The sequence below is a fragment of the Gymnogyps californianus genome, chromosome 6 (genome assembly GCF_018139145.2).
Source record: "Gymnogyps californianus isolate 813 chromosome 6, ASM1813914v2, whole genome shotgun sequence".
NCBI classification, from domain to species: domain Eukaryota; kingdom Metazoa; phylum Chordata; class Aves; order Accipitriformes; family Cathartidae; genus Gymnogyps; species Gymnogyps californianus.
The window spans coordinates 21,771,827-21,787,585 of NC_059476.1; the positions used below are offsets into that span (position 1 = coordinate 21,771,827).

General features: G+C 42.5%; 2 protein-coding genes across 2 annotated transcripts; one reads left to right on the plus strand and one right to left on the minus strand.

Moving 5' to 3' along the window:
• The first annotated feature begins 668 nt into the window (after window positions 1-668).
• On the plus strand, window positions 669-1,030 carry ELOB (elongin B). The gene is given in 2 exon segments (XM_050899429.1): window positions 669-990; window positions 993-1,030. Coding segments are annotated over 2 exon segments (360 nt in total).
• A 6,714-nt stretch (window positions 1,031-7,744) lies between these two features.
• LOC127017848 (beta-microseminoprotein-like) lies at window positions 7,745-12,412 on the minus strand. Its single transcript, XM_050899141.1, has 4 exons — window positions 12,359-12,412; window positions 10,928-11,036; window positions 9,616-9,721; window positions 7,745-8,229 (listed from the first exon to the last, which is right to left on the minus strand). Exons 1-4 carry the CDS (start codon window positions 12,410-12,412, stop codon window positions 8,100-8,102), a joined length of 399 nt encoding a protein of 132 aa, XP_050755098.1. The 3' UTR covers window positions 7,745-8,099.
• Between the last annotated feature and the right edge of the window lie 3,347 nt (window positions 12,413-15,759).

Consider the following 15,759-nt stretch of genomic DNA (forward strand, 5'->3'; position numbering starts at 1 on the left):
TGAGGGAGAAGAGTTACTCCTAAGCTGAGTCTCTGCTATCAGTGTTGGTGCTAAGCAATGAGCTATTTTGACAACTAACTTCCTGGAACTGCAGTAGGAGGCTAAAATATCTTAACACTGTCCATTAGTTTGACAACTCTCAACAGTTTTGTATTTATCAACTTTCCTGTCTTTACTGAACATGTGAAGGAGCCAGGGAAGTCCTCGGCTCTTGCCTGACTAGAAACTAACAAAGCCCAATCATTTTGTGTACTGCATTCTCCTGTGCTGAGTGCAGTCAGAGCTGCATGCTTGGCTCCTCCTGGGATCTCGGGTAGATGCACGTGGCCCAAAGCAAACTGAGGATGAAACCCTTTCAGGCAAGAAGCTAAAGTAATACAAATGCTCATTAACAGTGTTAAAAGCTCTCTGCTAGATGATATCTAGCTAGGAACACAAAAGTCATTAAGTACTTAATAGCTCTGCTTGTGTAGAGCAAGAGGATCTTTGTCTGTCTAGCAGAGCAGCTCCCTGTAGGTTTTTTTTCCCCTCCTTGTCCCCATTGGATCTGTTCATCTAAAGACAGTTCTGTCTTGACTTCAGCTATTCCTGAAAATACAGGTTTCTCACTATGAGGACTGAAATCTGTTTCCCAGTGACAGAGGACTGCAGGAAGCCCTAGGGTAGTGATGGATATCTACTTGATGATTTGCTGTCACAAGACAACAATCTCCACTGAGACCAAAGAGACAACAACTGTGCATAAGTTGAAAAAGGTGGTGGCGGGAATACTGAAGAGCTCACCAGAGGAGGAGCAGTGGCTCTACAAAGATGACCAGCTGCTGGATGATGATTATAGGACTTTGTTAGACTGTGGCTTAAGCAGCCAAAGCTGCTGTCCTCATATTCCTGCCACAGTGGGCTTGGCTTTATTCAGACCTGGCAATGGCACCTTTGAACCACTGCATAGCGACCCCTTCTCAAGCACCCCAGAGCTACCTGATGTTAGGATGTCACAGGCAGCAGCTCTAGTGAGCAAGCCTTGCGTTAAAACCACCATCTCCTGTTTTGCCTCTTGCAGGCAGGGTGCTGGTCTTGTCTAGGTGTCCTGCATCCATCCACACCCTTCCAAACGTGTCTATCTGACCAATAAAGCATTGCGATTCAATTACATGATGTCAGTGTGCTGTAGTGTCCAGGCAGCCAACAGCACTGTTTCCTGGGATCCTTCCCCCAGATTAGTACTGGAGGAGAAGGGTGGCAGCAGCCGGTAACATGTGCACCTCCTGAATTGTAAATGGCATGTTCTCCCATTTGTGTTTCTTCCAGCCAATGCCCAGCTCTGAGCTGCTGGGGTTTTTCTGGGGGGAAGAATTGTTGCACAGACTAACTTGGTACACAAGCATTTGTTTCTCTGTTTTCATCTTGACTCCTGACAGTAGTGCCTCTGAGGAGTTTGGCTGGCAATCTTGGGGGACAGGGGTGCAGAAGGAACTTGTAGTCCTGCCTCTAGCAAAATCCTTAGGAAGACTATAACCTTAAGACCTGAGCAGAGGTAAGGTTAGCAAATGGAGCTTATTATCTTCAAAGTTAAGGGACACTGCACTAATACAATGCACATCAATGAATTTCTAAAGCTGACATTAAGTATGGTTACTGGCGTGGACTGTTGAAAACCTCTATCAACTGGGCAAAGATTCTTCTTCTAAGGATTAGAAATTTAATTTCTGGCATCTGCCTTCTCCATTCTTGAAAGGCAAGAAAAATACAGTGGGAAAAGGGCAGTATAGCTAGAAGCTGATGTAATAAAACTGCAGTTTGAGAGTTCTATAAGAAAGAAGTTGGTTACCACAAGCTTTAAAGCATGAGATTGATTCTATCAATGCTTCTACTGTAAAGAAAGCTTATGAAGTCACTTCTCTTCCCCAACAGAATTGATCCCTGCACTATTTTTTTCTATGAACCAGCATATTTCAGAATTAATATTAACTTTCCCTTTTATCCCTAGTGATGTTTTCACAAGCCATCACATCTGACTCAACTCACGCTGCTGTGCTGCAAGGGGAAACTCCTGTTTTTTCTCTGTTAACAATCAGAGGTGCTAATGCATCTGTTCCGTGAATGAAACTCTGAAGTAATGTTATTGCTAAGTTTTCCTCCTCCTGTATCAAGGGTGATTCACGCAGGCCAGTCTATGTCAAGTTCATAAAACATTCTTAAAACTACTCAGTCCTGTCCATGATACTTCCTTGGATATAGACTAAATATATAGGCACTTCTAAAATGCCACTTACATTCTTAAACCTCACTGGAGAAAACAGAAACGGAGCTCAAGTCTGCCAGCTGAATCAGGATCTAGGTTTTTGTGTTCTCTGTGTCTCTGACTTGTCCATCCACTCCTTTTAGCACAGGAGCACTGTGACAGAACTAGGATGTCATCTAGTGACTAGTGAATTTATAGGAGAGAAAAAAGAACAAATCAAACAAAAACCTCAGCAACAACAGAAAAAGAAAGTTCCAGAGCTGTCATCTCTGTACTAAGGTAGCTGGGCAGTAGGTAGAGCAATCTGCTCGATCAAGCTTCTGATACTTTCCACTAGGCTTGCTGAAAAACTTAGCTCCTCTCTGAAGTTCTTGGCTGGCAGTGAGCATCAAGCAAAGAATACTGGCATGCCACTCAATTTCTGATACAATTTTGGTTGTTCTAAGGAGCGTTAAAGTAACCCAGTCTTGCTGAGTGTTTTAGATTGGTCATATGACTTGTGTGTTCTGGAGTTTCATGTAAATACCTGTTATAAAGCCAACCAGCTTGCCCTAAAGTAAACCACAACTTGGCCCAGGGAAACATGCACACAACAATAGACTTGACAGAAACTTTCAGGCTTTCAGAAAGTGCCAATGCAAACTTACCTGCATACCAACAGAAGAGTTAACTAAGAGCAAAGCGAACAAGTGACATTGTAATGAATTGAGTTTATCCAAGTTTTTAAAATTGGTGCAAAGCAGAATGTGAACTGTAAATCTCTAGCTTCTTTGGTATGCATAATGTAAATGAAATATGCGCTTTCCTTGTTTATGATTGTTTAAGTTGGATTTTATTTTTAAGATTGGGGCAAAAATCTTAATGGAAACAAAACTTGAATGGGTACAAAACCATTAAGTTTTAGGTGATAAACACTATTTAATAGGAAAACTTCCATCAGATTTATATGTGTGTTCTGGTGTTTGGTTTAAAAGACATGGTAGGCTAAGCACTAGCGTTCATTATTAGGGCAAGAACACCTTTCCAGTACTCAAAAGATTTGCCTTGAAAAGAATTACTGGGAGTAGAGGGCCAGCTATCCAAAACTGCCTCCCTTTCTGACAGGGCTAGCAGGAGAGTTGTGTGCTACCAGGTGGAGAGAGGGAAACTGAGGGGAAGAGAGCACACAACCTCTTCTGCTCTGCTTGGGCTGTGTTGCCTCCCAAGGTTCTGCAGAGTTTCTTAAACCTTTAATGTGTCGGGATAATTGAGGAAACTCTTCTGAATGTTTCCTTTCCACTATGTGGAGCTAGTGGTGTTACGATCTAAAGCTTTGAGGGTGGAGGCATGTATTCTTTGTATGGGACTGTAGCTGTGTGTGTTGAAGTAGTGAAATGCCAAGACAAAACATCACTTGGCAAAAGTGGGAAGAGCAAAGCAGAGCTTTGTACGCTCTGTCTCTGCTTTCTCAATTTTGAGGGTTTTGTCATCCTCCCACAGCTAGACTCCTTGCTACAGAAGGGAGCTAAATCCCTGCTGTGCTTCTGGTGTTCTAAAACTAGGTGTGATAGGTAACATCATCTGTTTCCATGTTGAAACTTGGAGCAGACAAGAGGAGAGCTGACTGCTCCCTGGAGGCTTTTTGGATTAGACATGAAATAAATCTTTCCTACTTCTGCATAGGAGACAGGGTAGATCCACATATCATAACAAGACTTGGCAGATGGTGGAGAAAGGTGCTTGGGTGGATTTAAAATGTGGTTAAATAGGTCTGGATCATGTAGGAGTGCTGTTTTTTCTGGAATTTGAGTGCATACATCTACTCAGCCTTAAAAAGGAAAGTAAATCTTTGGTCACAGCTTACTTAAGACTTGGTGTTCTCTATGGACATGCCTTACAACCGAACCTAGATGTCCATTGCAAACAGAAAGACATCCATAGAACGGTTTGGGTTGGAAGGGACCTTTAAAGATCATCTAGTTCTGCCCCCCCGCCATGGGCAGGTACATCTTCCACTAGATCAGGTCACTCAAAGCCCTGTCCAGCCTGACCTTGAACACTTCCAGGAATGGGGCATCCACAAGTTCTCTGGACAACCTGTTCCAGTGTCTCACCACCCTCATGGTAAAGAATTTCTTCCTTGTATCTCATCTGAATGTACCCTCTTTTAGTTTAAAACCTTTACCCCTTGTCCTATCACTACAGGCCTTGGTAAAAAGTCTCTCTCCATCCATGCTGCTACACTTCACCTCCTTTGATGGAAACTAGAAATAGCAACCCTACAATTCCCAGGCACCATGTGCAGTAGTTTCTCAGAAAGTATTTCCGAGTCCTCTAGCCTCAGCCCTGAAGTGCTGGAGTCTGTGATAGCCATAGTGTCATTAGAAGATGCCTTCAAATATGCTTTCTCTTAGCATAGGCTTGCAAAGGGAGGTAAATGGGCTCATGGCCCAGCTGCTAATGGGGACAGTGTGTCCCAAGCAACGTCACCGAAAGTGAATAGATTGTTTTGTGAATGGTGAGTCTTGAGCTTTCCAAGCAAGTGAGAGTGGGAAGCAGAAACAGAAGAGGGAAGCTAGTATTTTGGCTTGCAGTCACGCTGTCAGCCAGTTTTCCCAAGAAACATGTGCTTTGTGGTACATGAATTGTGATTGTAAGTGCAAGTATGTGGATGCAGTTCCAAAACGGTTCTAACCCAACTTCAGCATCCTTGGCAGGTGCTCAAGGGGCTGGGGCTGGTCATCCAGAACAATGAGTTGGTCCAGAACACTGGAAAACAGAATTTTAGTGTTAGAATACGGAAGGCGGTAGCTAGAATCAAGTTGGAAACTAACAGCCTGAACATGCACTGGATTAAACCAATTCGGAAGCTGGAGTCTGAGGTAAAGGCAGCTTATTACTGCAAGAACAAACCTAGTAAGAAGATGGGCTCCTCTTTGTAGGTGGAGCTTAAATTGCATCTGCTGCCAGGATGGCAATAACACAGAGAAAAATCTCTCCCTTATGCTGTATAAAAAAGGCTGAAGATTATTACATGAGCTCCAAAATGATCTGTCTATGCTCCATTCCACTATAGCAAATCAGGATGGCCTCACGAATGCCATCTCCTCTTGGCAGGCAAACTTTTTTGCTCCTATTTGTTGGATATTGGGACAGGCTGTGAATCTGAATGTTCTACCTGCTGTAAATAGCAAGATTCATGTCTGAGAACATGAATCCTGTCTGTAGACGGATGGCACCTGTAAGATACGAGATAAAATAATGGCCTGTTTTTTAAGCTTCCTCTCACAGCCTTGATGCTTGGGTAGAGTCCATCTGAAATAACTCAGGAGTTGTGATGCTCCCAGCCTTTGGACAATTTTCAGACAGTACATAATGGGATGCTTCATCTGCTTCTACTCTGTCTGAGAGCACTCAAACTGGCAAACTTAAGCACACAGCGAGAAGCCCAGGGGTAAATGGATTTCAGTGGGTTTCATTCTGTTTCAGAGATCAGATCATGATCTGCAGCAGAATAGAAAAGACTGGTGCCCTCAGAACAACTGGAGAAAAAGAAATTAGCAGACTTTAGTGATGCAGAAAAGGAATTAACTGAGGCAGGGAGGAAGATGGCAGTAAGGAGAAAAATGACCTCCTCTTTTGGAAGACTGCACAGAACTTGATCTCTTGTATACAGAGACCACAAACACAAAGCTCAACTTCAGTCAAATGCAGGTCACAATTCCAGACTCATCAACATTTTCAGTTTAGGCTATGGCACTGCAGAAAAGGAATAATTCAGGGATTCAGAAGCTGGTGTCTCCATACTGAACCCAGAATTTCTCTGCAAATACTGAGAAAACTTATACCACTGCCTTCAGAAACGTCATCAAAGCACCTTGCTTTTTGGTTACTGTTATATTCTTAGTCTTTGTATTCTCTAGCTTGTAGTCTTCCTGAACAGCGTTATGAACTCTGGATCTTATTTTTGACTGGTTCTATGAAATAGTTCCTTATCACTAAGAGACATCTGATCAAGACAGAAACTAATCATGTGCCTAAATAGTTGGTTACAAAGCTTGTTCCACATTGCACTGTAATTGAGTGTCTGTATAAATACACGATAAGCAGGTCCCAGTAGCTTCCAGATATGTGTAGATGTTAGAAACAAAACTAGTTCAGCAGTCAGTTTCAGGTGAGTTTGGAGGTAAACTACAAAATAAAAGGGTATTGTAACAGACAAATTGTCAGGCTAGCTCTGGTAAGTACTTGATTGAAATCCCACTGTCTAAAGATAACGAGGGAAGAGGTATCCCTTATTCTCAAATTAGTATTTTGGGTGTTAAGCTCCAAACTTCTACGTACAGCATCTTCCTGGGCTTCACAAGAACATTGGTTCGGTTACAACCCAATCTTGCACGTGCTCCTGGGCAGCCTGTTGACACCTGTGTCTTATCTGATGTGGAGCACAAGACCCGAACCAGTGTTGCACATTTTTTGGTAGCCAAGAAAGGAGAAAGTGGGACGGATGCAGCTCAAGTCATGCAGAACCCTCTTACCTTTTTCCCAGTAGATGTAATTGTTACCGCTTTTGATGCAAGTGCCTTATGGGCTTTGTGACACCTTTAGTCTATTTGCACAGTGACATTAGCAGCTTTGGTTTGTAAACTGTTGTGTACAGTACATTACTGCCGGTCCTCTTCCAAGAGGGCATGTGGCAGGCAATTGAAAAAAAAGTGTAACCAACAGGGTTATCTTCCTGGGGAAGGAGAAAGGGAAGCAGAGGTGGAATAAAACACTGGGGTGTAATTCCTAGGGTCCTATGTTACTCACTGGAGCACGTGTGGTCAAGGCTGACACAAGCTGAGGTTTGCCTTGCCCCTGCAGACAGCAGGACCAGGCCCTGCTGACAAGGTATAAGCTCACTCCATAATTTGAAATGAGGAACTATGGAAGCTCTGACACACTCTTTCTGTCACAGGGAAATAGAGCATGGAGACATAAGATGCTCATAGTCACTTGTGGAAAAAGGCAACTGAACAAATGTAACCACAAAGATTATGAAGCAGTGCCCTGAGGGAGAGCTTACACTGGCAAGCGTATCCCTCTCAGTTATTGTTTGTGGGTTTGCTGAGCTTCTTCCCTGTTTGAGCCCAGTCCAGATCAGTCTCTCCATCCAGCCACGATCCTGCTCATTGGCCAATTGAATAACTTGAATTTCTTAAGGGTTAATCTGAATAAAGGACCTTTTCTTTACCCAACCCCCAGTTTGAGGACTGGGTCTGCTGTGCTGTGAGTGCGATGGAAGTATAGTGCTGGGTTAGACTGGGTAGCTGGTGGCTCTTGCAGTCCATAAGTTGGGCAGGCTCCAGGGAGCCATATAGGATAAAAGTTCATCATATAAGACTTTGACCTAGAAAAGAGAGTGTTCAGAGTGATTTTTAAGTTGCTTTTCATTTCTTTCCCATGGTTTTTTTGAATGTTAATTCTTTAGGTTTCCATCCTCAAAGAAGAAAATAAGTCACATGAATTTCTGATGTTTCATCTGATTTTATCTTAGCTTTAAGATACAGCTGTGCACAGATAACAGAATATACTCCCTGGCATTGAAGTGTGACTAGAGAAGAATTAAAATTAGCAGCTACTGAGGATGCTTAAAAATGTCAGATTTAATTTCTGATCTCAAGGAAGGAACAAGTCAGTTCTTTCTTCATGGGGAAGCAGAAGGCAGAGAAACCAAGGGAGTCTTTTGTCAGTAGATATTCAGTTTTATTATGTGTTAGGTTTTATGAGTAGATTTCACTCAACAGCTGCATTTTTCAGTGTTTTTGAATTTGTGAGAGAGAGAACCCTTAAAACAAAAAAAGGAAGTATCCCCCAAATCCACAATCCTTCTCTGTTAGCCTACCCACTCATGGACTGGGCATTCTTTTGAGTGATCATCTTTCTCCACTACTTTGTAAGTGCAGGTCTCCTTGTTGAAGATGCTTACACACTTCTCTTTGTTGTAGTCAGCTGGTGTTGCAAAGCTGTCATTGGGAAAAGAAAGACAAAGAGGTGGTGAGACCAAGAAGTAAACGGCTTCCATTTCAGATGGTTGTTGCAGAAACACTGGACAGATAGTGATATATTTCAAAAGCCAATTTTCTTTAGTGATATCAAAATGCAACAGTCAAATTGAACAGGAATGTTATGTTGTATTGAGATATAATAGCCAGATTAAACAGGAATATTAGGTCGTAAACACCGCGACACACACAACTTATTTACAGGTTCAGGATGTCAGCTGGGAACTATCACTACACGAACGACAACCAAATCTAAGCTTAGAATAATGACTCAAAATGCACAGTCACTCACCGATAAGGCGAGGCACTCAGCCTGCAGGAGTTACCATGGGTGGTGTCCCGACCCACGGGGAGAGTCCCCGACTGCAGACCCGCTGCTCTGAGGAGGACTGGCTCAATTTGCCGTCTGGCGGGGCTCCATTTATACCCTAGGCTGGATCTGGGCTTGCAGTCATATATGGTCAGCAGTCTGGAAACTTCTCTTAACTGAGGGGTTTCACTGGTTGAAGTGGTTTTGGCAGGCTCGGGTGGCTGGGGTACGTGAATTGGGGCACTCTGTATTCATGACTCCAGTCACCGCAGGGCTGGCCAACTGACCCCCAAGTTGCGGCTTCTAGTTTAACTCTTTCTTTTCAGTGGTCGAAAAGTTTTGGTCTTTATTGGGGTGGGTGCACCTGCCACAATGGTATCTACACTTTTAATATGAAGAGGCTATACTGAGGAGGTGTTCTGGAGGAGAAAACAGAGCTCACACAAGGCTCTCAACTCAAATGTTACTTAGCCTGCTGCTTAAGTAGGAAGAGAGGAGAGTTGTAGTTTACTGAACTGTTTTACATCCAAGGGATGTTTGTTGTGTTTATTTGCTACTCCAATATCATTGCTTTTTCTCTTCAGCCACAGTATGGAACAAGAATTGCATGAGTGGTTGGGTGTTGCTATAGGAAAAATTACAGGCAGGCCAGTGTATCTTGAGCTGCTTCTCAGAGAAAAGAGGGGCAATGTGTGGCTTTGGGAAGATCTGGATTAGGAGCAGTAGAAATTTCTTAACTAACTACGTGTTCTCTCTTGAATCAGTATCTTGCCTGAAATTTTAGCCCCAAGAAGAACTAAGAACTAAGTAAGTCCTCTTTTTTTAATCAAGAATCATTTGTTAAACATGAGCTATATTTGTCAGAGGAACTTCTTGCATGCTCAGTGATGATGGTGTTGGGTTAATGCATAACTCTGTGATATGAAGTGAATGAGAGAAGGGTCATAGTCGTTTCTCAGGGACCCCTGGGTGAAGGGAAGTGGTTTGTGCTCTATCATGGCAGCAGAGGAAAACCCCCACTGCTGCTCTGAACTCACCTGGAGCAGCAGTCAATTCCGCCTCTGGAACAAGAGCAATCATTGCAGTCATCGGTCCTCCAGTGGGAATCAAATTCATGCAGCTCACCTTTTGAGTCAAGGCAGCCTGAAAACATGGTGTGCAAACAGCCTTCAGTGTCAGACCTATTGCACTAATAGCACTATTGCTTGTACAAAATTGGTGGGATCCTTGTTGGCTTTTTACATTAACATCCCTATGGGGCAAAGACGGAGGTTCCCCAACAGAGCAGGACTGCTACTATTCTAATACATGGAGAAGGGTATCTTGGGTCGCTCTGTTTCCTGTGGTTCTCAGCAGCATCTGGTTTCCTGGGGTAGCTCATCTTTAAGCACAGGAATCGGAGCACCCAGCAGAAAGACAACTAGGCACAGACCTGGTCAGAATTAAGAAAAGGCTTTGACTTCCCCCCTCATTAACACCAACTATTGTTGACTCCTCATTTAGAGCAAAACTAAATCTGCCCAGAAAACTTTTCCCAATCCTCAGCTGCAGGATGAAAGCACATATTGGATATAAAGTTCCTGTCCAACAGTCACAGAACAGACTTCCTAAATAAGTGATCTGGAAAGCAGGATTTTATGAGGACAAGACAAGACAGAGTAGAGGATTTGGGGGTTCTAGGTTGTGTCTTTGCCTATAAATATGTTCTGTTTCTTTGGCAATGCTAACTCATTTTTCTGGTAGTAGCGCTAGCTTTCCCAGAAAAAAGCTCTATGTTGGGGCACTCAGTTTATTTTGCATACTGGCACACATCAGCTCTTCTTGTGTCCAAATAATTGCATGTTTCTTTTTTGAGTGCTTGTTTTTCTGCAGCTCTACTCATCTGTAGACAGATAGATTAGCTGTGTTCAGGAAAAGCAGTCCCAGACTCAAGGGGAGCAGCTATTCTTAAGAACAGAACTTGCCTTGGGATAAGGAAACAACAGACAGGGAAACAGCTAATGAGTAAATTGATCAGTGTGCTGAACACTTGCCAACCTGTTTCCTGCTTTATGCTGACTACACACATACATAAAGGCCCTTCTCCTCCCTTCTCTGTATTTCTAAATATGCTGCCATAGTGAAAACATGAATTATTACTTCATTACTCCTCAGATAAACTCTTTTTTTTTTATAGAACATATTATAAATTCCCTGCTCTCCATACCCTATTTTCCCTCCATTTCCTATTGGTTTCTCTCCACTGTTTCCACTTATTTCTAAATTGTGATAAATTGCACAGAATGGACAAATCAAATCAGACAGTGCTTGTGGTGATGTCTATCAAGTTGAGGACAATTGACTTCTTACCTGTGATCTCACCATCAGACATCCCTGGCTTCAATGGCTGAAGGAAGCAATAAGCGTTGGACAGTGGCACGCTAACAGCAAGAACAAGAAGGCAGGCCAAGATGGTCTTCTGAACAAGAAAGCAGAATTCATATGAATACTTAAGTAACTATTAAGATGTCTTGATTATAAATACTACCATTAGAAATAGGAAAATATATTGTGGTTTCAAATCAAAATCCAATTGTCTTTTGCAGTTTAGACACTTTAACACGGAATCAGGAATACTGAACCATTTAGAAGAAGCAGAGGCAGAGCATCTTGTGGGAGGGGAAAAAAAAAGTCTGTCTTTCCAAGCTGTTAAAATCAAGCATTGCCTGATACAGGACTGGTAGACCCAGATACTGTTTGTGAAAGGAGCGTGTTCTATTCCTTCCCCCTCCCCATTCGTTTTTCTTGTCCTTATTTTCTCCATAGGATTGGTCACTGACTGTCTCTGCCACTAACCTCACGCATAGTTGTAAAAACTTCTTCACTGGAGTCTGAAGAACCCACTGGATGTTTCACCCTAATATTGAAGGATTAGGAACAAGCTGAAGAACTTCAGCTAAAGTTGAACACTCAAGACTTGGCCCTGCTTCGAGCAGGAGGTTGGACCAAATGACTTGCAGGTGTCCCTTCCAACCTAGATAATTCTATATTCTATGACCTTTGTCAGCAGCTTTTCCTGACTGTTCAGCTTAAATTCCTCAGCTAGTCTCTTACCCTTCAATATTAATTTGAAATGTTTGAAGGGCTTTCATTGGGGATATGAAGGAAATAAGCACAAGGACTCTAGGATGGAATTAGCTATGATTAATTTAAAATCTTGGTAAGAGAGGAAAGGTAGACCAGGAATAAACAATGACCTATATACACACACATGCATATTTTATATATGTGTGTTTGTTTTGGACAGAGTAGAACTGGTGACTTACAAAAAGAAGTCATACCTGAGAGATGAGAGGAGGAAAAACTAGCATTTTATTTTGCAGAAGAGAGGCTAAAACCTCTAAAAATCAAGATAACATTTTTGAGTGTCACTAAATGTTCAGATGTTATCCAGACTTTTCACAAAAATAAAGGCCAATTCTAGGTTGAGACACAACAGAGCTGCTTTCTGCCAGAAAAGAGATTATCTCTAAACATTACATGTAAGTGAAAATAGGTTATAATAAAAAGCCTTAGCTGGAGTCCTATTAGACATCTCCTGCCATATACATGCTAATATATTTTACCCAAGGTTCTTACCTGCCTGTGCCTGCCTATCTGACTTTTGCTGTCAAAACACAGAATAGATACTTTCTTCAAGTTGCTTAGATCTCCGAGTACTGAGGTAAATCCAACAGAACCTCCTTTAAAACCTATAACAACATACCATGGTCTTTCACAGTATAAGATGTAAGGACTCACCATTCTTGCAGAATTATGAGGCTTCCAGTAGGAGGTGGCCTGTAGAAAGCTCATCTTCTCAGAGAACTTATATAGAGAGGGAATTTATGATACCAGTCCTTGAGCAAACTGAACATGCATGAATAACTCCAATGAGGTTTCTGCAAAATGACCTCATGGGGTGGATGTTATTAAAATAAGCCAATCATATACAGGAAGGTTCGGTTCTAAAGGGCACTGAAGAAATAGGTGTGGCTTTTGTGCCACACCAGATCTGGAAGGCAGTTATGGGAGCTACTTGGAAAGGAATTTCAAGCCTGGAAGGAATATTTAGCACTCACCCTGAGAAACCCATTAGAGACATTGTGGTTGTCACTCACAACAAAATTTGCATGCTTAGTTTGAACCATCTATGTTTTAAAAGAGAGGAACTTTGAACAATCATTCAGCTTTCTTGTTCATCAGCTGAAGATGAAAGAAGGCTCTTGTGGAAAAGGGGTGGTGGTTGGAAGGGTTACATGTCAAGCAGGGTTTCTGTGGAGAGTGGCTGGCATCTGTAGGCCCTTAGAAAAGGGTCCTAGATAACCATTTTCTTCCTTGTTCAGTTTTCCATCATGTAGAAGACCCATATGCTCAGGTCCTCTGTGAAAAAAATAGGCATCGTATGTTTTCTTCCTTAATGCTGTAACCAGGGGTAAATGGTCCCTTTTCTGCAGAGGCTGTACATGTCAGGGGCAGACACACTTTCCAAGTGCTTAGGACAGTAATTTGATAGCAAAGAAGTCAAGTACAGTCCCCTTTTGTTTAGCTTTGATCTAGGTGGTTCAAATATTTCAAACTGTGCAGCCCTGGTAGGTGAAGAAGTCTTCCCCATATTACCAGGGCTGCACAGTTTGCAATACCTGAACTAACTACTCTGACTGCGTAATTGTGTTGTCTTATTGCGTGGGTTTGGGAGCAGAGGTTGAACTTCAAGCTGGGTGGCTACTCTACATCTTCTATCCAAACTCCAGAGTTGTGTGTTAGCTCGGGAAGTCCATGTGAGAAAGCCAGCATTATTGCAATGCAGGTCACAGTGAGGCCACTACTCACAGGGCACAGTGAAAGCCACATCTTAGCTGGCTTTCAACGTGGTAGGTTGGGTAAATCTTTTTTTCTTCAGTTACCAGATCTTTCTTCAGGATGGCAGAAAAGAGCTGAAGTGCTTGCAGGTGTTCATAGGTTCGATAAAGATGCCCACAATCAGCCTATCACTTAGAAGTCAGATTTGGCAATGCTGATGTATGCATTGCCCTGAAACAGGAGATGACTAACACCACAGCCACATAGCTCATGCCCTTGACTCCTAATCACTGGTAAACCAACAGAACACATCAGCCCGTGAGTACAGGCACTGGGAATTTCTTTACTGACATCAACAGAGTCCGCACATCCCCTCTGGATCTCTCACAAATGTGTATGAAGCCAATTTAACATCATCACTGTGGTTTGGGATACTGTCAGTGTTTCAGAGGAGGTATTTCAGAGCATGTGCATTTTTCTGTTAAAGGGGGGAAAAAAGGTTCAGTGGGATAACAAAGTAATACACCCTGATCCTAGGCCAAAGCTGCCTTTTGTGTTGGTTGCAGTGAAGATGGGGAGAGTTCACACTCTCCCTTCCAATGCCCTGTTCCTATGCTGCCTGACCTAATTGATTTACATCTGTGGGATGGCAAAGGATGGGCCCCAGCTTTGCATGCCTGCTCTTTGTGACCTTTGTGTGCTGGGAAGTAACTATTTCACCTCGGCTGACAATGCTGCGGGAAGTACCACAGAGTCCTGTTCAAGGTATTGGCTCCTCCATGTCCTCAAAGGTAATCTGGAGCAAGTATTCCATGATAGTTTGGAAGAAAAGGAGCATCAAATTGCATTGCCTTAATTCTGTTAATATTACTGAGCTATTTTATTTTTTTCTTCTTGCATATTGTGGCATTTGCATGCAATATTTTGCTTGACAGGCACCCTGCAGCAGTCTTGCATGTGAACAAAAGTCACCAGACACACAGCAATTTGTGATGCTGGTGTACTGGAGTGAAACTTGTGGAATTTGTTACAGCCAAAACCCGGTCAACTTGCTGGTTTGGTGCTGAGTGACAGAAAACACATTTGTTGCTCAACTCCAAAAAACCCAAAAATCCAACCAATGCGCATATGGTTTTTTTCTCTCAACTTTTCAGACAAGCAGTGACTGCCCAGCTGTTCCCATTGCAGAACCCTCCCTGTTTTCTAGGTGCAACCTATGCCAGGTATGGAGAGAAGTTCTTGCAAGCAGCTTTCTTTGGAACGCAGCAGGGAGTGACCTGTCTAAGCCTGGGCAGTATCTAGGGACAATGAAGCAGCTCTTTGCGTGATCTGTGAACTCGGGGGACCCTAACAACATGCTGTGGTGCTGAAACCACTCAGAGCAGCAAACTCTATGTAGATAGTCCGTTCATATACTGATTACTGAGGTCATTTGTGGCCCATATTATGTTGCGTTTCTTCTTCACGTTGTTCGTGTACAGGATGATAGGTGCCTTGCTTGTGTGGGGAACAGGTATCTCCAACAGACATCGCTCTGTTGAAATCTCGTGTGGTCTTCCCAACCGGTTTATTTCTTACTAAAAACATTCTAAGAATATTAGTGCTCTGCCCAATTCTGTGCCATCTTTCCCCTTATGCTGATGAACAGAGTATCCTTTTTCTTCCTAAGACAGGGAAAAATCTTGGGGACTTTCTTGGAGATTTACCTCACTATTTTACTTAGTCATTCTTCAGCTGGGATTTCTGGTTACGTCTCACTGATGACCACAGAGATAATGCAAGATTATCACCCTTGTTTTTTCTGTATCTTTCAGTGCTAGGCAATCAACAGAGAAATACAGCATGATTTCAGAGCAGTAATGTTGTTTAAAAAACCCAATAAACTAGCTAATATCTATGAAAAGCGTTACTCTATGAACAACTTAAAGCTAGAAGAGATGCACTAGAATGAAAGCAGTCCAGAAACCTTGTTTCTTAACCCAGCATTTCAGTACTACTCACACTCTTGAGAAGGATCAGCTTTCTGCAGGAAAGTGCAGGACTCCTTATAGAGGATAAGTTCATGTATCCAGTCATTAAAACCAGCAGGCTGATTACCACTGCCATTGAGAGGGGGAAAGCAAGAGGAAGCATGAGGCATACCAGCTCACAGATCGTAAGTAAACACAATTTTACAATAAATTCGTCTTGACCTTAAACTGACAATCCTATGTATAATGTACATTGGTTTTACAATTGTTAAACAAAGTCTGCCACATTTGCATGTTAGAAAGGACAACCATTTTAAGGAAAAGTATGAGCAAACAGCACTAAAATATACAGTGCACTGTTGACACAGAAACATATTATAAATGTGGAAG

What these genes read in the sequence shown, in the direction of transcription:
- LOC127017848 (XM_050899141.1), bottom strand. Translation starts at nt 12,412, where the DNA reads ATGAGCTTTCTACAGGCCACCTCCTACTGGAAGCCTCATAATTCTGCA. An exon ending in CTCATAATTCTGCAAGAATG is followed by an intron (nt 11,037 to 12,358) that starts GTGAGTCCTTAC and finishes TTTCTTGTTCAG; the next exon opens with AAGACCATCTTGGCCTGCCT. An exon ending in GTCTGATGGTGAGATCACAG is followed by an intron (nt 9,722 to 10,927) that starts GTAAGAAGTCAA and finishes CCATGTTTTCAG; the next exon opens with GCTGCCTTGACTCAAAAGGT.